Source organism: Pristis pectinata, chromosome 10 (assembly GCF_009764475.1).
Source record: "Pristis pectinata isolate sPriPec2 chromosome 10, sPriPec2.1.pri, whole genome shotgun sequence".
Classification (NCBI taxonomy): Eukaryota; Metazoa; Chordata; class Chondrichthyes; order Rhinopristiformes; family Pristidae; genus Pristis; species Pristis pectinata.
Genome location: NC_067414.1, coordinates 91149507 through 91174682, shown reverse-complemented (window position 1 = coordinate 91174682; position 25176 = coordinate 91149507). Strand labels below are relative to the sequence as shown.

General features: G+C 41.1%; 2 protein-coding genes across 3 annotated transcripts in view; one reads left to right on the top strand and one right to left on the bottom strand.

Moving 5' to 3' along the window:
• The window catches only part of si:dkey-16j16.4 (uncharacterized), a 380812-nt gene that overhangs the window by 166394 nt on the left and 189242 nt on the right, over nt 1-25176 (bottom strand). The gene's annotated exons all lie outside the window — the stretch shown is intronic.
• Nucleotides 1-25176, top strand: part of slc4a1ap (solute carrier family 4 member 1 adaptor protein) — a 109105-nt gene that overhangs the window by 39417 nt on the left and 44512 nt on the right. For both annotated transcript variants that reach the window (XM_052024168.1, XM_052024169.1), the window contains 4 exons: nt 6697-6857; nt 7054-7123; nt 20173-20362; nt 22864-22975. In XM_052024168.1, coding sequence (XP_051880128.1) covers nt 6697-6857; nt 7054-7123; nt 20173-20362; nt 22864-22975 — 533 coding nt within the window. The remainder of the gene's footprint in view (nt 1-6696; nt 6858-7053; nt 7124-20172; nt 20363-22863; nt 22976-25176) is intronic.

Sequence of the window (25176 nt, the reverse complement as noted above, 5' to 3'; positions counted from 1 at the left end):
AACAATGGTGAGTGAAATGGACTATGTCTGAATTAGGACATGATAACAAAGTTTTGAAGGATGGCAAATGGTAGTGTGTGTGTGGAGGGAGGGTGGGCAACAGATGATTTGAGGCAGGGCAGAAGTCGTTCATTGTTAAGAGATGGGAGAAAAAGGTAGTAATATTGATGATGTGAATGTGTTTAGAAGCTTAGTGTCAAATATGACGAGCACACACACAGACACACATGTTCAGCATCTTCGCCTTCCTCAATGAATCTTGATTAAGGACTGTAGTAAGTAGGAACTCAAACTATTCTCATGTAGCATTTTCTAAATTCAACTTGATAGAAAATAACAAGACATAAACAAACTATTATGTTGGTGGCCATCTATTGCTCATTATAAAGCAGCTATTTTGCTTTTGAAAGCTATTGATCAAAATTGGTCTCACCTGATGCTCAACTCCCTTGTAGAAATTTTCCATTTCTCTAACAGTCCTCGCCTGCACGCGGCTATTCTAATTTAACAAATCTAATGCGGATCGAGGCAAAAGCTCCGTAACAGTTGGAGTTATTCCTCTCACAAAGGAAGGGGATTGTGGTAATGGAAGGCTAATCATTTCAGCCCTAAAACAGTTTCTTGGGGCATTGTCCTAGGCCAAAGCACCTCCAGCTGCTTCATCTGTGCCCATCAGTTCATCAGGAGGTCACAAGTGGGGATGTTCTCAGATGACTGCAGTGTGCTCTGTTCTATTTGCAACTCGTCAGGTAATGAAATTATCTATGCCTGAAGGCAGCAGTATCAGGACAAAGTTCAAGATTGAGCTGTGAAATGGCAAGTAAAATTTGCATCAAACAAGTGACATCACTCATGACAGAAATCTTAATGCTTCTTGATATTCAGTGCTACTCAGTACAATTGCTTTGAATCTCCCATCATCAACATCCTGGTAGTCCCATTGACCAGAAAGTTAACTTGATCAATACTTTTCAAAAAAAAACACGAAAGTATCTACATGAGCCCATTGTAACTTGGGTATTCTGAAACTCACCTGCTGAAGTCCCACGGCCTTTTCACCATCTGCAAGGTACATATTGGGTGTGTGATAGAACACAATCCTGGATGAGTAAAATTTGAATTGTCAAATTCAATATTATCCAGGGCAAAGCAGCCTACATGTTTGAACCAAATCCTCCATCCAAAACTTTACACCTTCCATCAATGGTGCAACGTGGTTAGAGTGGGTAGGTCACTTAGCAAGGCACACCACTGTGATTTGTAACAATTCTTAGATAGCACCTCAGAAGATCAAGGGCAGAAGGTATATTTTGGGTTTTTTTTTTGAACAGATACTGTAGCTTCTTCAGATTGCCCTCTGGTCTCTCACAGTCATAGTCATACGGTCTGGAAACAGGCTATTCAGACGACCATATCTATGCTGCCCAGTGGACACCCGTCGATATTAATCCCATCTTCCAGCACTTGGCTTTCTATGCCTAGACCACTCAATTGCTCATCTAGACACTTCTTAAGTGTTGTCAGTGACTCTGCCTCTACCGCTCTCAGACGGTACATTCCAGGTTTCGCCACTCTCTGTGTGGAAAAAGTCTCCCTTGGATCCACTCTAAATTTCTTACCCCTTACTCAAAATTTCCGTCCTTTGTCCTGAATCTTTTGTTCACCTCTGGTAAAAGGAAAAGTTTCCTGTATTCTACCCTATCTATACTCGTAATTTTAAATACCTCAGTCATGTCCCCTCTTAACCTCCTCCACTCCAGGGAAAAACAGATTTAGCGTCTCCAGTCTCTCTTCGAAACTAAAGCACTCCATCACTGGCAGCATCCTGGTGAATCTCCTCCGACCCCTCTCCAGCGCTATCACATCATTTCTATAGTGTGGTGACCAGAATTGCATGCAGTACTCCAGCTGAGGTCTGACCAATGTGTTACAAAGTTGGAGCACAACCTCCCTGTTCTTGTACTCAATGCCCCGACTAATGAGCTCAGTGTCCCATATGCCGCCTTAACCGTGTTATCTACCTGCTGTACCTGAACTCTATCTGTTCCTCGATACTCCCTAGGATCTTGCTTTTTATGATGTATGTCCTAGCCTCATTAGTACTCCCAAAATGTATCACCCCACATTTACCACGATTAGACTCCATCTGCCATTTCTCAGCCCATTTCCCCAACATGTCAATACCACCCTGTAGCCCAAGACTACCCTACCCCATCAACAACTCCATCGGTCTTTGTGTCATCTTGTAAATCTGTCATTGCTCCATCATCATCGCTGGGTCTAAATCCTGGAACAACCTACCAAACAGCACTGTGTGAGTGCCTTCACCATGTGAGCTGCCACAGTTCAGGAGAGCAGTGCACCACCATCTTCTCAAAGGCAATTAACAACATGCAATCAATGTAGGCCTTCTTCATTGCACCCACGTCCTATGAATGAATTTATGAGTTACCACATTTTTTACATCTTTAACATAGCAAAGTAATTTGGAAGTAACTTAGATTCCAGTGGGAGGGAGGTGTGCAAAATTCTAATTATTTTCCAAAGATCGTTGGCTGTCCAAAGGTTCAAGGAATAGTGTGGTTTTACTGGTTCACAAAGAAGTAACATAAATTATCACAATGTAATGATACAAAACAGACTGTGACCCGTAACAGATGTAACAATTCCCTTGTGATGGGTTGGTTAATCAAGCAGTAACAGTGAAATGTCTGAGTGCCAGCCTTGGGAAGCAGCAATCTGCTTCCTCTTAGTTCGTTTTCTCAAATTAATCAAGGTTTTAAGCCAAGTCTAGTATTAATGCCACCTCAAGGTGCTCTGGTGAGATGCCTGCCTTTTATTCTTCATGTACGAGTATACCCTACTTCAAGAAGTTAGCAAATGCTCCCTGTCCCCTTATTATTCTCACCATTTTACCACATTGTTAATTCAATCACATGAATGATTAGTTAGTGTAATTGTAATTCCTCCTCATCTCTGGTTTTATTTAATTGGCCTGGGTATTTACTGTTTAGATAATTATTTTTGCTAAGCCCATTTTGAGAGCACCAACTTAATAACTCTTATTTGTTGAACGATATTCACACCATGGTCCCACCTTTTTCATATCTGTATCCCGGCTATCATGATGCGTATTTTCCTCCAAAGAAATGTGACCCAGGCACAATCTGTTGCTTTGAGAGCTCTTCTTAAAAAATGTGTTGAAGCTTTCAAATTGCAGGATGCAGTCTTAACATTCTTACTTCCTTATATGATTTCCTTTCTGACTATGATACCTTCACCATTATTATTGGACTCTGTAGTTAATATTGTTATCCAGTGTATGGGCCAACTTCTCTAAAACATCCCTACAAACTAATTCATAATCTAACTTTCAAAATACTAATGATGATGTATGCAAATCCCTTGCAAAGAGGAAGGGAGATACCAGTTGAAGTTCAGAGCACAGAGAGGGAGGGATTGTGGAAACCTGATCAATATAGCCTCTTTGGTTCAATCTATAAAACTGCATGGAGTAGGAGCTGTTCATTCTGAATAGCTAAATAATACTATTAATGCAAGTGAGAAGAGTTGAAACTGGAAAAGTGTGCAAATTAACCTGAAAGATTAACCCCTCTCTTTCTTCCCGAGCAGTGGCTGGCCTTTTAAGTGTTTTTGTACTTTGTTACATATATTTTTCAGTGAACATGTTTACTTCCTGTTTTCTTTAAAATTCACACCACCTATTTCTAATAACTCACACTGAAAGCAGGTAAATTAAACATTTTATTAAGGTCAGGCTGGGAAACTGAAAAAACATAAACCGTGTATTTATCACAAACCATTTCTTCATCTCTTATCTGCTTTTAAAACCTAGTTCATTTATCAGCATTGCTTTATTTAACTGAAACAGATAACCATTATACAGTACTGAAGTTCACAATACTTTATTGCAGTAGCTGAGAGCAATGGTTCTCTAGTGGTTGAACTAACACAGACTGTTTAGGTAAAGGGGACATTTTATCATACCAAGCTTATCATTTTTAATCCCATGTTAATTTAATTTAAGTTTGGTTTTTGTGCCACTTGAAGTTACTTAAAGTGCAAAATGCAGATCCGCACTTGACCCAGAGCCAAGTGAGGAATCAATGTCTCAATCATTGATTGTAATGGATAGAAAGTATAAAGGGGCATAAAAAGAATATGCAACATGTCATCAAGAGGCACAATCATTTTTTTATCGGGCTTACTAAATCACCCCATGGCCAAGTACCACTAACTGACGGAATATGTTATTTTCAAATTAACACTGTATGCACCTTATTGCTTGGGGGGAATAAAAGATTGATTTGGGTAGCCCATCACAGGAATAGGCATTCCGAAAGAGATGATTGCAATCTGTTTGGTAGCCTATGTTTTGTTCTAAAGATTCCATTCCATATTACTGTTCCTATTTTTAGGCATCCTTCAGTGTAAAATATCTATCCATGAATTTTCATCTTTTGCTTTCCAACTCCACTGCCTTCTTGTGTAATCTATTTCAAATATCTGCCACCTATGCAATGGTCCATGAACACTACCTCATTATTCCTTTTTTTTTTGCACTACTTATTTATTTTGTAATTTATAGCGATTTTTGTCTTTGCATTGTACTGCTGCCGCAAAACAAATTTCACATCCTATAAGTCAGTGATAATAAATCTGATTCTGATCATTTTTCCACCTTCTCCCTTCTGAGCTTAAATCCAGGTCCCAGACTGAATATTATCCATACTCACTCATCACATTGGATTAACAACTCCAGGTTCAGCTTTAAACGTTGATCATTTCCTCAAACGATCTGTTTTGAGGCCTGTATTCACTGTCAATTTTGTTTTATTTACACAATGGAAAAACTGGCATTTATTGCCTGTTTTTAGCCTTGAAACTGAGGAGCCAGTAAGGCCATTTTGGAGGGCAGTTAAGAATCAACCACTTTGCTCTAGGTCTGGAGTTGCATATAATCCAATCCAACCCAATGAAGCTAGCAAGAGCTTCTTCCCTAAAGGACATTGGTGAGCCAAATGGGTCCTTAGTGATGCTGATCATTGCATGGTTATGATTACCAATTCTAGATTTTTATTCCAAATTAATTAAGTTGGTTTAAATTTCCCAGCTGCAATGGAGAGATCATTAGTCCAGGCCTCTGAATTACCAGTCCAGTAATTTAATCCATACATCAACATTGAACAGCATTGGAAGAATGAAGGTTGCACTGTCTGCTTATTTTCCTCTCTAACTCTCCAGTGTCTTCACTTCCTGCCTGGATTAGGCCTCTCTGTTCCATTTGCATAGTGAGGCCTAAATATAGTAATGGATACTCGGCATGTTCCAAGACCATTCTGAATGATGGTGCTTAGCCAACCCTGTGACAGGAGGCTTGATCGTTTGAATTACCTTGCTGCCTGTGATTACAAAAAAAAGCCAGGCACAGCCCAGGACTTCCTACATACATACTAGAGCAGCCACCACTTTGAAAATTATGCCTTAAAGATTTGTACTTCAGGTGCTTAGCCCTGTGCCATGAGTGGTTTGGATGCCAGCATAGTACCACCACTATGCGATTAATGTTTTGACACCACCTTGGATATGCGATCAACAACAGCCTCTGCGAACAGTAGAACCTTCATGATCCATTATTAATCTTCCTTTCTGATGTATCCAGCCGGTGTTTTGCTACACTATGTGTTATGCATTCCCCTCTCCCAATACTCCCAACACCTCAGTTGACCTTAGTAAAATAGTTTATAGACTCACGAATATTAAATTCCATTTATTTATGCTGTACTCCTCTTTTCAGAGGCAAATATTTGTGGTGGGAGTGGTGTGGAAACAGAGGAGTTTATTACTGTGAAGTGCACTATAGACCACTGTGCTCGAATTGCCTTCAGTTCTTGCTGCTGGAGGGAGGGGTGAATGCTTTCCTCCAAAATGGCAGATAACAGTGGCCCTTAGTCATTAATTTGTCATAGAGTCATAAAGCTGTACATCACGGACACAGGCCCTTCGGCCAAACCAGTCCACGACGACCACGGTGCCCACCCAGCTCGTTCCAATTTCCTGCGTTTGGCCCATATCCCTCTAAGCCCCGCCCATCCATGTACCTATCCAAGTGCTTCTTAGATGATACTATTGTACCTGCCTCAACCACTTCCTCTGGCAGCTCGTTCCATATACTCACCACCCTCTGCGTGAGGAAGTTGCTCCTCAAATCCCTTTTAAATCTTTCTCCTCTCACCCTAAATCTATGCCCCCCTAGTTTTGAACTTGCCTACCCTGGGGAAAAGACTGCTACCATCCGCCATATCTATGCCCCTCATGATTTTATAAATCTCTATAAGGTCACCTCTCAGCCTCCTACGCTCAAGGAATAAAAACCTAGCCTGGCCAACTCCTTCCTATAACTCAGGCCCTGTTGTCCTGGCAACATCCTTATAAATTTTTTCTGCAACAAATTTTGTCAACAAATGGTTCTTTTTCATGACATGAACTATAGTGAATCACTGTGCTTATTAGAAGTGGAAAGGTAAACAATATGAACAGGAAGATTCCCATTTGATAAAAGGAGAATACTTTCATCATCAGTAGAAAGTTCTGTATAGATTTTATGCTCCAAAACTTAGGGGAGGTCCCATTTTCCCCCTTTAGTAATAGCCTCACTCTTTGCTTTATTGCCAGTTTCTCGGAAACGCAAATCTAAAAATTGGGAGGCAGAGGATTTCTATGACAGTGATGAAGATACCTTCTTAGATCGGACAGGAGTTATCGAAAAGAAGCGATTCAACAGAATGAAGAAAGCAGGAAAAGTAGAGGAGAAAGTGGAGACTTATGACTCACTGGTAAAAGTCAGAAGTATTCTTTTAATGATGTATTCAGCCACAGAATATATGGCTGGAAAATCTGTGTTCTGCTTTCTGTAAGCATATTTGAAAGACATACATTATTGTTTGCATCATATATCTTTCTTTGATCTGTTTTTGTGTTGTGTAGCAAGCCAATACTTTGTATAAAAAGAATTGCATTTTGCTTTTGAAGGTTGCCAAGTTAGCTGACGTGGAAAGAAAGCTGTCTGACATTGAATCCAATTTGAAGGTATCTGGCAAAGGTAAGCATCTTCCCTCTGAATATGGGCAATGTACAAGAATGCACCAGGAATTATTTATCTAGGGTTGTCTTGATGCTCAACTGTATTGCTGTTGAGGCTGTAGGTAAAAACCTTCACTGCCAGGTTTTCAAGTTCAATATAAAAGTTGAAATGCAATGTTCTTTTGAAAGGAACTCTATTTCTTTAGAGTTTATGGTCTGGAGAATAAATTTAAGCTATGAATTTAATAGTATTGGGCTTGTTTGTCACAATACTCAGGCATTTCCATGATTTTTACAATATACAGTAGTGATCCTGCAGTATAAAAAGCATCCAATTCAAGGACACAGTGGAAACCATGCTAAGAACATAAACATATCTTGTGTCTCCATAAACATAAATGCATTAAGGAGTTTGCAATGAGCAAAAACTACAATTATTCCCATTTATTAATAATAATATCACACTACAGTCACTGTAGTCCCTGGAAAATTAAGGTAGTTGCATCATTTAAATTTTGATGCTCTGCATCAATTTTTGTTTGATATTGCACACTCTGAGATATCTTGCTGCATTAAGGGTGCCACATAAGCACGGCAAAGGATTTTCGACCTGAAATATTAACAGTTCCCTTCCTGCAGATGCGGCCTGACCTGAGTATTTCCAGCATTTTGCTGTTTTTACTTTACATTTCCAGCATCTGCAGTTTTTGTTTAGTTCCATATATGCATCAAAGTTTTTGTTTGTGTTGCTCTTTATATTTACTTCAGTGACATTGCATGATAATCAATGGCACATCTATTGTCCTTTGATTGAGAGTTCTGCCAGAGTTCCCTTCCCAGTCATTGGGTCCAGTAGGATTTTGCGCCATAGCAATTTTATCTTTGTTAATCCCTTTCTCTTTTTCAAAGCCTCAGCAAGGTCACTGGTCTTTTTCAAAGCAAAGGGGTTCGATATCCAAAATTTATCCTCATAACTTAATTTCCTGACGTGAGCAGTTGTCTTGATTGCACCCAGGTAGCCTCTTAGTCCCAGCAGTGGCTCAGATCTGCTGAGTATTTGCAGCATTTTGACATAGAACAGATGGGCCCTTTGGCCCACAATGTTGTGCCGACCTATATAAACCTACTCCACGATCAGTCTAACCCCTCCCTCCTACACAGCCCATAATCCTCCATTTTTCTTACAAGCATGTCTCATCTAAGAGTCTCATTAAATGTCCCTATTGTATCAACCTCTACCACCACCCCTGGCAGTCTGTTCCAGGCACTCACCACTCTCTGTGTAAAACAAAAACCTACCTCTGACATCTCCCCTAAACTTTCCTCCACTTACCTTAAACAGATGTCCTCTGGTATTGGCCACTGCTGCCCTGAGTAAAAGATGCTGGCTGCCCACTCTATCTATACCTCTCATAATCTTTCTGTTCTTCTGTTTTTATTTTAGATTTCTAGCATAGAACATAGAACAGTACAGCACACAACAGCATCTGTAGTTTCTTTTTGATTTTCACACTAAAACTTATTTTTGCTAATTACGGCTTTGTTGTTTATGGGAACTTGCTGTCTGCAAGCTGATTGTTAAATTTTCTACATTATATTACTAACCATGCCTCCTCACTTGTACCTAATTGGTTGAAAGTGCTTTGAGAATGTGCTAAATCATGAAAGGAAACACAGAAATGGGTGTCCTTTTCTGTTAGGTTCAGATGTGCGGTACTGCATGCATTTCTTTTGGCTTTAGATCTCTAAATGCTGGAATTGATAAAGAACTCTTGCAATAGATGCTTTCAACCTAAGTATACTTTGAGGCTGCCACCCTGTAAGTATAATTTGATGTTGTTTAGGTTCTATTCTAGACCCAAGTAGAGACTAGTTTGAATACTGCTTTCACGAATGCTATGGCATTGTAAAGCTCCCAAGTCACTGGCACTGCATTCAGAGGTTATCAACTGATCCTAGTACTGACATATTCCCAATACCAAATTGGATATTCATTCCTTTGCCAATGAGCAAGAGGACTAAATCCTGGTTTCAGTCCAGTGGGTACGTAGATTGTGTAGGTCTTCCAGTGGCGAGGGTTAGGTAATCTAACTACTAATTCAAAGAATAAGGGCAGAGATCCTGAATTAGCTGGAGAGAAATCAACAAGAGTTAGTCTGATGATAGGATGTTGAGTGAGGCTGCAGCTAGAGTTTCATGTGCTGCTTTCACATGGCATTCTTTTCCCCTAAACACCACACCCCGCCCTACCCTACCCTAATAAACTGCTTGGAGGCATTCACAGTTGAGACTCTTACAGGAAGGATGACCAATGTCTGGGTACCAAAACAGAACTTAACATCCACGAAACTATACTCCAGAAAGAAGCAATTTCCTGGGGAAAAAAAGAAAAAAAAGTCTCAAGCTATTAGAGAGGGTTTATGTATAACATTATTGCTTTTGTTCTGCTCAGTTAACTTGGTGATGATTTTCTCTAGGGATGACAAAGAATCATTCTGTTTTGGTATCAGGTCCCTCAAATGTCTCCAAATGGTTTGCATTGATAGAATTACATTATAGGTAAAAGCTACAGCCATTTTGTGCACAGCCAGAGCCCCAGACACTATAAGCAGTTGAATAACGAGTTAATCAATTTTTGGTAGTGTTGGTTAAGAGGGAAATATTGTACTGACACTGAGATGGAGCTGCATAAACAGCTGGTGCTGAATAATTCCTAACATTATTGCTGTCTCTGCACTAATGATGATCCAACTCTCACGGTGAGCCTCAGTAACTACTTACATATTGTACAAGAGTGTGCCTTGGTTCCCAAAGTGCAGTTTCAAACATCCCTCTTTTAAGCTAATTGTATGACTGTTTTGAGGTTTGCTAAATTAGAGACTGGGCTGTGCTTTTTTAACCAGGTTTCTATTGATTATATAATTATGTGCACGCAGACCTAGATTTGTGCTTTTCATTGCAGTGCTCAGGGAATACTGCATTCACAGAGGTGTCATCCTTCAGATAAGATATTAAGTCAATGCCTGTGATTTATGATATCTTGTGGACATAATTCTAAGAATAACAAGAGAATTATTCCTGTACCTTGGGCAGTATTCAACTCTTGGCCAGTACCACAGGTCGGATGTTTCCATTACTGGGAGCTTGCTATGTGCAAATTGGCCATTTTGTCTAAGCTGGAAGTGGCCGGATTTCAAATCTAGTTATTTGACAGTGAAACACTTCAGGAAATCCTGAGGACATGAAAAGACATTTTATAAATTCAAGCCTTTTTAGCTGTTTCTGCAATGGCAAAGTCAGAATTTGATGGAAATTCTCACAAGTTCAGGCTGCCTGGCATCATCCAGTACCTTTCAGATTTCCACCATCCACAGTGGGTCACTATATAAATAAGAAATAACTTAAATTTACATGGTACCTTTCATGTCCATGGAATTTCCCAAAGCATTTCACGCTACTTCTCAAATGTGGTCAATGATGCAGTCTTGAGAAACAAGACAGGCAGGTTACACACACAATGTTCCAACAAACAGCATTGACAAAGTAAGCAAAGGACACCAATCAGTACTACTTAGAAAAATTATATTTGTGAGATTCCCTTTCTAAACTATAAATTGCAAATCTTGTTTTTCTGTCATAATGTGGTGGGTAAGAGCAGAAAAATTATGTCAATTTTAAAAAGAAGAAACTATAACCCATATGGGAACCGGAAAAAATTGAGCGGGTACTTTACAAAATCTAAAAGGCAAAGATGACCAGATATCTAGAACATAGAACAGTACAGCACAGAAACAGGTCCTTCGGCCCACGCTGTCTGTGCTGACCATGATGGCAATCCAAATTAATCCCATCTGTCTGCACATGACCTATATCCCTCCATTCCCTGCCCACTCATGTGCCTGTCTAAATGCCTCTTAAATGTCACTATCATATCGGCTTCCACCACCCTTCCTGAAGCACATTCCAGACAGCTACCACTATACATACAAAAATTGCTTCATAAATAGAGTCATACGACATGGAAACAGGCCCTTTGTCCCAACTGGTCCATGCTGACCAAGATGCCCCATCAAAGCTAATCCCATTTGCCTGCATTTGGCCCATATCCTTCTAAACCTTCCTATCCATGTACCTGTCCAACTGTCTCTTAAAAGTCATTATTGTACCTGCCTCAACCACTTCCTCTGGCAGCTCATTCCAAATACGTTCCACGCTCTGTGTAAAACAAAAAAAAGATGCCTCTCAAGTTGCTATCAAATCTTTCCCCTCTCACCTTAAACCTATGCCCTCTAGTTCTTGAGTCCCCAACCCTTGGAAAAAGACCACGCTCTATCTATGCCCCTCCGGGTGCTCCGGTTTCCTCCCACATTGCAAAGACATATGGGTAGGTTAATTTGGGTTTAAAATGGGCGGCGCGGACTCGTTGGGCCGGAAGGACCTGTTACCACGCTGTAAATAAAATTTAAATTTAATGATTTTATACACATCCATAAGATAACCTCTCAGTCTCCTGCGCTCCAAGGAGTAAAGTCCTAGCCTGTCCAACCTCTCCCTATAACTCAGTCCCTCAAGTTCTGGCAACATCCTTGTAAATCTTTTCTGCACTCTTCCAAATTTAATAACATCTTTCCTTTCGCAGGGTGACCAAAAACTGAACACGATCTTTAAGTGCGGCCTCACCAGCATCTTGTACAACTGCAACATAACCTCCCGACTTCTATATTCAGCGCCCTAATTGATGAAGGCCAGTGTGCCAAATGTGTTCTTCACCACATTGTTTACCTGTGACTCCACTTTCAGGGATCCAAGTCCCTGAACTCCAAGATCACTCTGTTCTACAACACCCCTCAGGGCCCTAGTGTTCACTATGAAAGTCCTACCTAGATCTGACTTTCCAAAAAGCAACACCTCGCACTTATCTGAATTAAACTCCATTTGCCATTCCTCAGCCCACTTACGCAGCTGATCAAAGTGCCCCTGTAATTTTCAATAACCACCTTCACTGTCAATAACACCACCTATTTTCAGTGTCATCTGCAAACTTACTAACTATCCCTCTCTATCACATCTGAAACCTGGTACAGCACTGTAGCTCCATGTACTAGTCCAAGCTCTATGTACATCTGCCTTACATACAATACTCTTTGTATTGAAATAAATACATGTCAGCCCCAGCATGTTCACTAACCTGACCCTGCCTGTCCTTCCTTCCAGCCTTACTTGACCTAACCCCTACCTTCCTCTCGATCCTTCCACTTGCTGACCTACTGCTCTGGTTCCCATCACCCTGCCACACTAGTTTAAAACCTCATGAGTAGCGCCAGCAAACCTCCCTTTGAAGATATTGGTGCCCCTTGCATTTTATGTGCAACCCATCCTCCTTGTACAGGTCCCACGTGCCCTGTAAGAGAGCCCCATGATCCATGTATCTGAAGCTCTCCCTCCTGCACCAGCTCCTTACCTATGCATTTAGCTGTACCATCCTCCTCTTTCTTGCCTCGCTAGCATGTGGCTCTGGGAGTAATCCTGAGATTACAACGCTAGAGGTATTGCTTTTTGACGTTCTGCCTAACTCCCTGGATTCTGTTTGCAGGGCCTCATCTCTTTTCCTGCCTATACTGTTTAGTACCAATCCTGACCACAACCTCCAGCTACCCACCCGTCCCTTTCAGAGTGTAATGTGCTCATTTAGAGACATCCTTGACCCTGGCACCAGGGAGGCAACACAACATCCTGGAGTCTTGCTTGCAGCCACAGAAACGCCTATCTGTGCCCCTGACTAAAGAGTTCCCTGTCACTGTTGCTCGCTAGACTTTGCCCTACCTTACTGTATAACTGAACCTTTGGTGTGACCAACTCCTATCTATAGCACTCTCTGCCTCCTCTATGCTCCTTAGGGAGTCCAATTGCCGCTCCATTTAGATGATAATGTTGGGGCAAATTAAACAAAAAAAGTGTGGAGAAAGGGGAAAAGGGATTAAAATATAGTCAAAAAGCCATTAAGGAAATAGATTGACAGGTTCCATTATAGGGGATCTGAAGGTCTGTTGACATAGGTACCAACGTGGAGGTCTATTGGTAGAAGCAAACCCATGGCAGAGGTACCAATCAGTATTTGGCACTGGTGCATCTCAAGGAAGAGGACTTTTCCAAAATTATGGTACATAAGGGTACTTTTGGGATAAAAGATGTGAAGAAAGAAAAGGGGGAAGTCCCAGTAAGGCTGGCATTACAAAATGGATAAGTCAAAGAGATCCAGATGGGACTTGTCCCAGGTTTTTGAATGAAGGGTAGAAGTAACAGAATTGTGGGCTATGATCTTACAATCCTCCAGTAAAAACAGAAAGCGTTGGAAATACCCAGCAGATCAGTCGGCATCTGTGGAGAGTAAAAAGAGTAACCTAGGTTCTCATGAAAGATCTTTTACCTGAAATGTTAGTGTATTACAGCGTCTGCAATATTTTGCTTTTTAGGTCTTCCAGTCCTCCTTGGATATAAGACTGAAGGATTGCAAATGTCGTACCTGTTATTTAAACAAAAGGAAATAGAGATAAATCTAGCAATTTCAGGCAAAATGATAATCTGAAGAAAAATTAACAGCCACTTGCACAAACATGGAATAATAAAAAAGAAATAGCACGGATTTGTTAAGAGCAAATTATGTTTGATAAACTTGATTGAGGTTTTTGATGAGGAAACCGAGGGCAGCTGAGGCCAAAGAATTGATGTCTGCATGAACTTTCTAAAAAGCATATTTGTCTTTTAGCAAAATTGAAATGTACAGTAGCAATGTGAATACAGAATTAGTGAAAATAGTCATGGTGCATGGCTGCTTTTCAGACAGATGGCAAGACCACAGTGGTGAGTTTAATGCTAAATGATGGTGGGGGAGGAGACTAAACTTGATAAACTTGATGATAAACTTGTTGATGAAGGTGAGCAAAATATCTTTTGCTGTCTCACTGTGTCTATTGACCTTTTATCCTTTGAATTTTGAGTCAATTTTACATTAGCACCAATTTGAAAACACATGTGCAGCCAAAATGCTACATGGTGATTACTTAGGTCTTAACTTTCTACCATTTCAGACAGGGACAGAAAATCATTTTGCTGATGCACTTCTTGGTAGTTTTGTAATAAACTCAATTACCTACGAATGGGTTATGACATGGTGACTCAGTATACCGACTGATGCCATACTAAAACCTTCTGGAGCACAGTTGCCACAGTTGAACAGTTTCCTATTAGTTCTGGTAGTCAGGCTGCAGTATGCAGATGGTGCTTTTGGTTGTGCACCGTCAGCAGCTGAGTTCCAAGCCAAATGTGGACCACCTCCTATACCTTGAGAACCACCTCTCCACATAAGCAGCCATTGATGATGGTACTCACTGCCACCTTTAATGCACCAGTGCTGCCTTTGGTTGATTGAAGGTAAGGGTATTTGAAGATCAAGGCACCAGACCTGACAGAACCCCAAGGTCAACCGGGCAGCAGGGACCCCTGGTTCTGAATCCTAGACTCCTACAGCAAGCATTTCAAGGCAATGGAAAAATTACCACAAAGACTTCCTGTTAAAATCTCAATGTCATTGTCCTTTCCCAGTATCCTCTCCCAATTCAACATCCCAAGTACTGAGACCCTAGTTGTAGTCAGACTGCCAAAAGGACAAATAAACAGTACAAGAGTAGGTTGACAGGTACTATAAAAGGGGATCTGAAGGTCTGTTGGCATAATGACAGACAACATCATTTGAACTCCCAAAACCAGACTTCCAAAACTCCATTACAACTTCTGTCATAGGAAGAAATTATCAAGCGGACAGAGGGCAAGATTCCGGAAGAGACTGAAAGTGTCCCTGAAGAAAGGCAACATCCCCACCGACTCCTGGGAATCTCAGGCCCATGACCTCTTGAAGTGGAGAAGAGCATTCAAGTTAGTATTGTGGCCATGCACCGGGAGCGCGCAGAAGGCCTGCAAGGGTAGCAGAAGGAGCAGATTATCTCACAAACCACCACCTGTCCTATCTGTGGAAGAGTCGGCAGTTCTCACATTGGCCTCATTGGCCACCTCAAGATCTACAAAACTGGAGTGAAAGGCTGATCCTGAGGCCTCAAATCCTCACGGAGCAGGGCAGGAAAAGTCCTGTGCTGAGATAACTGATGTCAGTCATCACGTTACTGGCTGTGCAAATCAGCTGGGTTTTGGTTCTTGGCAGCGCAATGTTAGTTTGAGATACCTATGATTTGTTGACGCACATTGTCAAGGTTCATCCATGAAAGCTGGCCACTTTCACTCTCACAAATACCAGTTAGAGAAGAAGTGGAGGTTAGGGTTAGATTCATTGTGTACTATCTGTTCCTACCACGTTATATTCTAGTAATAACGCTATTAGAGCTGAACTGCATTCCTTCATAGTTTCAGTTCAGCACTTCACTACACTGGTCCCAACAATGGCAGCTATATAATTGTAAAGAAATAATTGATTTCTTTTATTATTGTAATGAAGGAGCATGCCCTGTTTAAGAGGCACATAAAAAGACATTTTAACAGATGAGAAAAGGTTTCCAGTTTGTATGTAGCAGACTTTAATTATTTGAATTTTTACATGACTTGATTAAGGTTCTGAAGGGCCACAAAACTCATTCTGACAAACTGCCTTTAGTATAAAATTCTACATTGTGCATCTCAATGAAATGCAGATTAGGTTTCTGCTCTGAAGTTCTGAATGTATTCTCTCTTAGAGCAAAGAACACCAAAATTTAAATTTGCCCTTGGTTGCACTCTCTGGGGATTGCCATGGATCTTCTTATTGATCAAGTCTCCAGGCGATTTGTTACCTAAGCTCTCCTTTTAGTTAGGAACTGCGTGGTGATAAATCTCAATACCAAATTCCTTTTTCTTTTTTTTGTTCGTTCTCCCCCTCTCTCTCTACCTCCTTCTTTCTTTCTCTCTCTCTCTTTCTATTGCTCTCCCTCCCTCTCTCCTCCCCCCCCCCCCTTTCTCACACCCCACTCCCACCATTGTGCCTCTTCACCTCCACTAAGTCCCTTCACGAGTGGATGAATGGTGTGATAGACAGTGTCTCCTGATGGAGAAATGCTAAATATCATTTTCCACTCTGGCACAATCATTAGTTATTACATGGAAACTCATTTCTTTGAGTTTTGCTGAGTTGTGTTTTTCTCAGAACCGTGAGAGGTTACTTTCATACTTGCACTCATTCTACATTGGCACTGTATCATGGTGCAGCCCATTCATGAATGTCTTGGAGATTACTTGAGTTCCCCTCTTGCAGTGATCAGGGAAAATTGGCCAATGTGATGAAATAAATACAAGTTTAAAGATAAGGAATTTAAGCAGAGAAGAGTTCTTTTTGCCCCCAGAATTACAAAATTCTGCAAGAATATAAGAGAGAAATAATTGAACCAGACAGACCAGGGAAGGATTTGAGGTGGAAATGGAAGCAAGGAGTCACTTCATGCCTGCGAAGAAGGAAAAAAGGTTGGGGTTGAGGTCAGTCAAAAGATTATATATTATTTGATTGGGTCAAATATCCTTTGCTGTCCCAAAAAATGTTCTTTTTTTCCCTTGAATTCCCAAGCGAGGATCTTCCACTTTGAAGTATGTTGGTTTTGCTATGTTTTCCCTCCAGATAGATGTTGGATAATAAATCAACGTGGGGAACGTTAAAGTGATTCACAGTGGGAGGCAGAATAAAATGGTCACTATTGGCTAATAGGAGTTGATATACATAGATCTTTATGAAGGGAATGAGTTGATCAAGCAACCTATGTGCAGGCACACTGTTAAAGGCAAAGAGGCAATACTAAATCTTTACAAAATATTGTGAATGTTACAGTTAGAATATCAGGAAATTTAACCCCCTAAAAAAGAACACCATTTTTGATTAACTACAACCCCATATATTTTAGATGCACAACTTTAAGAAAAATCCCTTGGCATATTAGCATGATTAGAAGAGTCCTTATAAAGAAACCAAAGACAAGGTATGAGACAAAGATGTAGAATAAGAACAAAAGGAATTGAGTGTTTTTGTTTATTCATATATTTTGATAATGTGAATATAGAAATATTCATTCCACTGGCATAAACTCGAAATTATTACCAAAAGATAGAGTGATAGAGAAGGTGTACAGCATACTTGCCTTTATCAGTCAGGGCATTGAGTATAAAAGTTGACAGGCCATGTTTCAGAAGTGTAAAACTTTGGTAAGGCCACATTTGGAGTATTGTGTGCAGTTCTGCATTACAGGGAAGACGTGGAGGCTTTGGAGAGGGTGCAAAAGTAGTTCACCGGGATGTTGCCTGGATTAATGAATATTAGTTATAAGGAGAGGTTGGAAAAACTTGGATTGGAGAGGGAGATGACTGTGGAGCATGCTAATATGCTAGGGCATTTCGAGATAAAGGAGGAGGTAGTGTTGGGTCTCTTAAAGAGCATTAAGGTGGATGTCGCCAGGGCCTGATCGGATCTACCTAAGGTTATTGAGAGAAGCAAGAGATGAGATTGCTGGGGCCTTGACCAATATCTTTGTGTCCTCTCTACCACAGGTGAGGTCCCAGAGGACTGGTGAGTAGCTAATGTTGTTCCATTATTCAAGAAGGGAAACGGGGATAATCCCGGTAACTATAGACTAGTAAGTCTCACATCAGTGGTGGGGAAGTTGCTAGAGAGGATTCTTAAGGATAGGATTTATGGGCATTTGGAAAACAGTAGCCTAATTAGGAACAGTCGGCATGGCTTTGTGGAGGGCAAGTCGTGCCTTACTAACTTGATTGAGTTTTTTGACAAGGTGACGAGGGTGATTGATGAAGGTAGAGCTGTGGATGTTGTCTGCATGGCTTTTAGTAAAGCATTTGACAAGGTCCCTCATGTATGTGATGTATATAAATGACCTGGATGAAAATGTACATGGATAGGTTAGTAAGTCTGCAGACGATACGAAGATTGGTGGTTTTGTGGATTGTGTAGAAGACTGGCAAAAGATACAGCTGTGGATACAGCAAAGGATAGGTCAGTTGCAGATATGGGCGGAGAAATGGCAGATGGAGTTCAACCCAGCCAAATGTGAAGTGTTGCACCTTGGGAGATCAAATGCAAAGAGACAGTACACCGTTAATGGCACGACCCTTAACAGTGTTGATGAGCAGAGGGATCTTGGGGTCCAAATTCATAGCTCCCTGAAAGTGGTTACGCAGGTTGATAGGGTGGTAAAGAAGGCATATGGCATGCTTGCCTTCGTTAGTCGAGGCATTGAGTTCAAGAGTCAGGAAGTTATGCTGCAGCTTTATAAAACTTTAGTTAGCCCGCATCTGGAGTATTGCATTCAGTTCTGGTCCTCCCATTATAGGAAGAATGTCAAGGATTTGTAGAGGGTGCAGAAGAGGTTCACCAGGATGCTGCCTGGATTAGAGGGCATGTGCTATAAGGATAGGTTGGACAAACTTGGGTTGTTTTCTCTGGAGCGGCAGAGGCTGAGGGGAGATCTGATAGAGGTTTATAAGATTATGAGAGGCAGAGGTAGAGTAGACAGCCAGTATCTTTTCCCCAGGGTTGAAATGTCTAATACCAGAGAGCATGCATTTGAAGTGATAGAGGGTAAGTTCGAAGGCGATGTGCAGGGCAAGTTTTTTTTTACACTGAGTGGTGGGTGCCTGGAATGCGCTGCCTGGGGTGGTGGTGGAGGCAAATACGATAGGGGCATTCAAAGAGCTCTTAGATAGGCACATGAATGTGAGGGAAATGGTAGGATGTGGACATTGTGTTGGCAGAAGGGATTAGTTTAGTTGGGCATTTTATCACTAATGTAATTGGTTCAGTACAACATTGTGGGCCGAAGGGCATGTTCCTGTGCTGTACTGTTCTATGTTCTGTATAAAGACTCGAAGTTGAAGAAAAGAGTTCCAAAGACCCTCAACCCACAGTGCTTAGGCATTTCTTTTTCTCAGTCTTAAGTGGGTGACCCTTTCCTTTTAAATAGCAACCCCTGGTTCGAGATTCTCCCTCAAAAGGAAACATTCTCTCCACCAGCAGGCTTTTATATGTTTCTTACTCTTCCAGATTCCAGTGGATGCAAACCTAACCTGTCCAACCTTTCTCATAAGACAACTACCCATTCCAGGTAGTAGTCTAATGAACCTTTCCTGAACTGCTTTCACTTCATTAATGTCCTTTCAAGAGACCAATATTGTACACAGCACCCCAGATTTGGTCTCACCAATGCCAGGTATATCTAAAGCATGACCCCTACTCGTATGATACCCATTTCACTCAAAACTGTAGAAATTTAAGGTTTGGGTGTTGTGGTAAAACTCCTGAATTCAAGGAGGTATCTAGTACTTTCCAGGAGAGATGATTCAGAAATATAGTGATAAAGTTGATTTTTATTCATCTCTGAAATCCAGAAGTTCTTTGTAAAGAGAATTTTTGTTTTATAAGATTTCTTTATCAGTCACATGTACATCGAAACACACAGTGAAATGCATCTTTTGCGTAGAGTGTTCTGGGGGCAGCCTTCAAGTGTCGCCACACTTCCAGCACCAACATAGCATGCCCACAGCTCGTAACCCGTACGTCTTTGGAATGTGAGAGGAAACCAGAGCACCCAGAGGAACCCCACGCAGTCACAGGGAGCACGTTCAAACTCCTTACAGACAGCGGCCGGAATTGAATCCGGATCACTGGTGCTGTAATAGCGTTACCTTAATTGCTACACTACCGTGTTGCCTTATGGAGAGGATTTCTGAAAGAGTACTGAAGTCAAAAACCCCATGTGAAGCAACAGCAAAGAAACTAGGCACGTGACGTGGAGATTTTTATATTTTTGAATGGATGAACCACATTAGATCAAATAGGTTTTTCCCTCGTGTATCTATAACTGCAGTGCAATATTGTGGCAGGAAAGATGTGGGTAAATAAATTAAAAAGAACAGCCAAATGGTTTGGCTACATCAGTTTGCTGGACAGCAATTTTAGTGCAGGTTTATTAATTTGGCAGGTCAATTTAATATTATGCTGATCTGTTTGTTCTTACTCTTCCATCACAGATTGGTCACGGACCTCTGGGGAAGATTCACTGGATGCCTTCATGACTGACATTAAAATGGGCGCAGCCATAGATAGTGTCACTCGTAAAAAATTACACATACAGTCTTTCGAGCTGAAAAAGGAGCAGCAAAGATTACGGAAGTTAATAAAGATCGTGACACCAGTGGGTCTACCAGAGCTAAAAATAGAGTAAGTGAGTAACTTTGAGCTAACTGAGGTAGTGGCATCATTTATCCTGTACATGGTTAGAGCAAAAGGTTGATATTATTCATTTGGATGTGGCCAATGCAAAAAAAAGCCATATTTGTTGCCCATTCCTGGTTGCCTCAAGAAGGTAGGAATCGTTGGAAAAGAAGTAAGCTGTTCACCTCCTTGAAACACTGATTTGTTTCTAAATCATTAGCAGTTTTAATTCTATAACACTCAATAACCTTATCTAAAATGTATATTAATTTCAAATTATTAATTTACATCAGCCTCTCAGCAGGGGAGATTTCCATTATCCTTTCTTTCCGCATAAAACAAGCCCTTTTGATCCACCTTGTCTGTGCTGATCATCTAGCACCCATTCACACTGATCCTGCGCTAATCCCATTTTATTCTCTCCAGATTCCCGTCAACTTCCCCCCACCCCCACCCCCCCCCCGCCCCAGATTCTACCACTCATATACACACTAAGGGCAATTTACAGTGGCTAATTAACCTATCAACTCAGACATCTTTGGGACGTGTGAGGAAATTGGAGTACCCAGGGGAAGCCCACGGGGACGCAAGGGGCAACATGCAAGCTCGTAACAGACAGCACCCGAGGTTGGGATTGAACACTGGTCGCTGGAGCTGTGGGCCAACGACTCTACTAGCTGCACCTCTGCACTGTCCTAAGTGAGATCACATCATGGTAACCTGGCTTTGTTCTTTCATTAGACTCTTACACCAGAGGAAATATTTTCTCATTTTTAGCTCAACAGTTGAAATACCTAAATGATATAACCTTTTTAATATCTATGCTCAAGAGTGAGAACCATATGCAAGATGGTTGTACTAAACTGTACAAAAGATCACAGGCTTAACCCTAAGTGTGCTTAGTTAGATGGTTCAGGGTGAAGATGAGAAATAAGCAAAGTGTATACTGTATAGTTCACAACTCTTAACAAGAAACAAGTTTGCATAAATAAGCTTCAGCTTATTTTAAAAATTAGAAGAATTTTTCCCAGCCTCTCAATGCGAGCAAGGCTTCGCAAGCACCAGACATCTAATCACAAAATTGTTGGTACTACCTGAATTTCCGTGCATTGAATGGAACCAGCTTTTTAATAATCCTGTCAAAAATATTCACCTTCTCAGGGCTGCAGGACTTGGGATATAAATACGGCATTGACACCAGCAACTACATTCCAGCAGCACACAGCAAAATGAGATTTGTATTGGTGTATCACAGTTTTCTCCACCTGTACAATTTTAATGTGAATAGATTTTCTCCTCAAATCTCTGGAGTTGGACTTGAACATATGAACTCCTGGCGCAGACAGTAATGCAACCAACTGGTTCCAGCTGATGCCTCATGACTCAGCTGCTCACTATATGTACTCTCAGTTACTGGCAAAGCCTGTAAAGTGCGTGTTTGTTTCCCATTCCTCCTTATCCTGAAGTTGGTGAAGGCAGGAGCAGGTATAGTTCCATTGGTGCAGGAGGTTTTTTTGCTACGTTGCCCAAAAGGCCTATTGACAGGCTGTTTCACACACAATCCCATCCTCTTACTGATTTACAGAAAAGACTAGTTAATTGTTGAGAGTTGATTCCAGCAACAGTTCCTTTGAAATTCAAGGAGTTCAATCTAAATGTGGTTTTCAGACATAATAAACAAACTCCAAAGGCAGGGATCTGAGCATTCCTAGTCTTGTCTTCAGCATGCCACTAGTCAATCATCAGAAAACATTGCAAATGCATGTGTTGTTTTTAAAGAGAAAAATTTGCATGAGCTATGTTTTTTATGTCTCAATTTGGGTAGTTTTACTTAAGGCGACAGTGCTGACCTGAATTTGAAGACATTTATGCATTAAATAAAAAGTTTGAGAACAGTTTTACCGGAGCTGGAACTCCTACCTTTCCAGTGAAGGATGTGTTTTAGCAAAGATGTTTTACAGGAGGGATTGGAAGCTTTGGAAAGAGTGCAGAAGAAGCTTACCAGGGATGCTGCCCAGATTAGAGGGTTAGAGCTACAGGGAGAGTTGGACAAACTTGTCTTGTTTTCTCTGGAGTGTTGGAGGCTGAGGGGAGACCAGATAGATGTTTATAAAATTAGGAGAGGCATAAATAGGGTAGACAGTCGGAATCTTTTTCCCAGAATAGAAATGTCAAATACTAGAGGACATGCATTTAAGGTGAAAGGAGTAAAGTTTAGAGGAGATGTGCAGGTCAATTTTTTTTTACAGAGAGTGTAGGTGGCTTGAATGGGCTGCCAGGGGTAATGGTGGAAACAGATACACTTGTGGCATTTCAGAGGCTTTTAGATAGACACATGAATATGCGGGGAATGGAGGGCTATGGATCATGTACAGGCAGAAGAGATTTAGTTTAATTTGGCATCACGTTGGGCGCAGACATTGTGGGCCAAAGGGCGTGTTCCTGTGGTGTACTGTTCTATGTTCTATGATGTAATGCCTGATGTTTAAAAATATTTCATTTCAAAGGATTGCTGGACAAACTGGAGGAACAGAGACCAAAGCTAAGAAAACTGCTGTCCCTATGTTTGGGGCAATGAAGGGAGGGAAAAAGTTCAGGCTGAAGACGGGCACCATTGGGGTAAGTGAAGTGCAATGTGAACATTCTTTCAGCAGAGGAAGATTGCCCTGCACCACTATCCAGTTGGAAAACTCTGCCTCTGCCTCTGCCACTGCCTAACCATCTCCTCTAACGACCAGGCAATCAAAGCAATGCCATGGAAGATTCACTAGTTAATCTGCTCCATCTGTCTCTATCTATTTTCATTCAAATTTTGTCGAGATGGTGAATGCTGATGACCTTGCCAATTTAAAAGAATTACTGAGCCTGACTGTGTGAAGGAGCGTAATGAGCATTAGTAGCAATTCAGTCCTTAACCCAATAATGCTTCAGTGCAGCCTGTCTTTGTCAATTCACCTCCCGTACCCTGCTGGGCTCAGCATCTCTCTAAAGCTAATGTGTTGCTTCAGCAGAAACAGACCATTCAGTCCTACAGATCTAGATTGTTATTCATGCTCCACACAAGACGTTGTAAAACACATCTCAGCTGAATTGGATGGGACAAGAGTGGTCCATTCAACCCTGTGAGCCTGTTCTGTCATTCAGTGTGATCATGGCTGATCTATACCTCAGTTCCACATACCTGCTCTTACCTTCTTACCCAGTACCATTGCCAAACAAGAATGTAGTCTTGCTCAACAAAAATTGTAAACTATGTTTCGGTTGTAAGAGCAAGTGGATTTATTTTTATTTTTTATTTTAACACCAACAAGACATCCCTGCTCTCTGAAAATAGGGTTCCTTCAGCAAACCTTCCTATATTGTCTTCTCCGCTAGCTTACTTTCAAAGAGTGTTTAGTTTTTCCGCCTCCATCCACTCTCCACACCCCTAGTGATTTTTAGAAACGAGCGTCTTGCAAAAATAAATTGGATCGCTATATGTTTTAAGAATTTAAAAATCCCCGTGGGCTCCCCGGTTGTAAAGTGAGATATTTATGCAGCGTGACAAGAGGTTTGATTATTTAACACAAAAATCTATCATCTGAATTATTTATGGATAAAAGAGGTAGTAAACCTTGGGTGCAATAATGATTTTTTTTTTAGCTGCAGAGCTTTGAATTACTTATGAGACTGAAGAAAGCACAAAGCCACAGGCTAAGATACGTTGTTGTCGGTGTGTGCTGATAGACGCTATTGGGATCTTGCTATGGCTACTAATTAGTCTCTCTTTTTGCTGTAGATGAATGGTTAGCTAGATATTCCCAGCAAGACTACAGGATTTAGCATGTTTGATCTTGGTTAGGTGAATCAAAGCTTTGACTGTACTTCAATGTATATATTTTGTTTTTAAAAATGATTTTTTTTTCTCTCCTTCACAACCTACTGCCTTGGGGGACTAGAGACAGAGCTTATGTTAATGCAGATTCTTTTTTCTATAAACGGCCAAAGAAGTGGGTGTTTGTGTGGGCTGCCTGCTTGCGAGATTTTGTATGTGTGTTTTAAAATGCCCACCACAGCAGTGCCAGACCTTAATTAGAGACCTCTTAAAATACCACATTGGAATCGAGCACAGAACATTTGCACTCCGTTCACTCTTCAACTACAGTGAGTAAATCTACTTTTTAGTTCTGACACAAAAAAATAATGTGGAGGTTAGCCAGGTCATATCACGTTGTGTCTAAGGTTCAGGCAAGTATAAAGCTGTTTCTTCAAAAGCTAAATCCTTTGGAAATCTGAAATTTAAAAGAATACTCAGGATATTAGGCAGCTTATGAGGAAACAGAAACTGGGATATGACCATTCATCAGAACTCTTCCTAATCTGTTTTGTGCTCCAAAATCATTCATCAAGATCGGCATAGCATTGTGGGCCGAATGGCCTGTCCAGTGCTGTACTACTCTGTGTTCTATGTTCTAAAATCAATGCTGGGAGTTAACAGCAAGAAGGAAAGGGAAAGAGGTCTGTGGTACTGAAGGCCAAGCTGGTGCAAGAGGTGGTGGCTGGGAATAGCAGCAACCTTCTAGCCTGACCCTAGGGGCTTGTTCTCCCTGTATTGCTGATTTAATGGTATTTAATTTTAAAGTGATGCATTGTATGCATTTAAGATACAGAGACTTGGCTGTCACAAGGGCAGGATTGGCTGCTTGATGTTCTGGGGTTTAGATGATTCAAAAGGGATAGGAGCAGAGATAAAAGAGTGGTGGGGAAGTTGCAGTGTTAATCAGGGATTGTATCGCAGCTGCAGAAAGAATGTCATGGAGGGATCGTCTACTGAGTCAGTG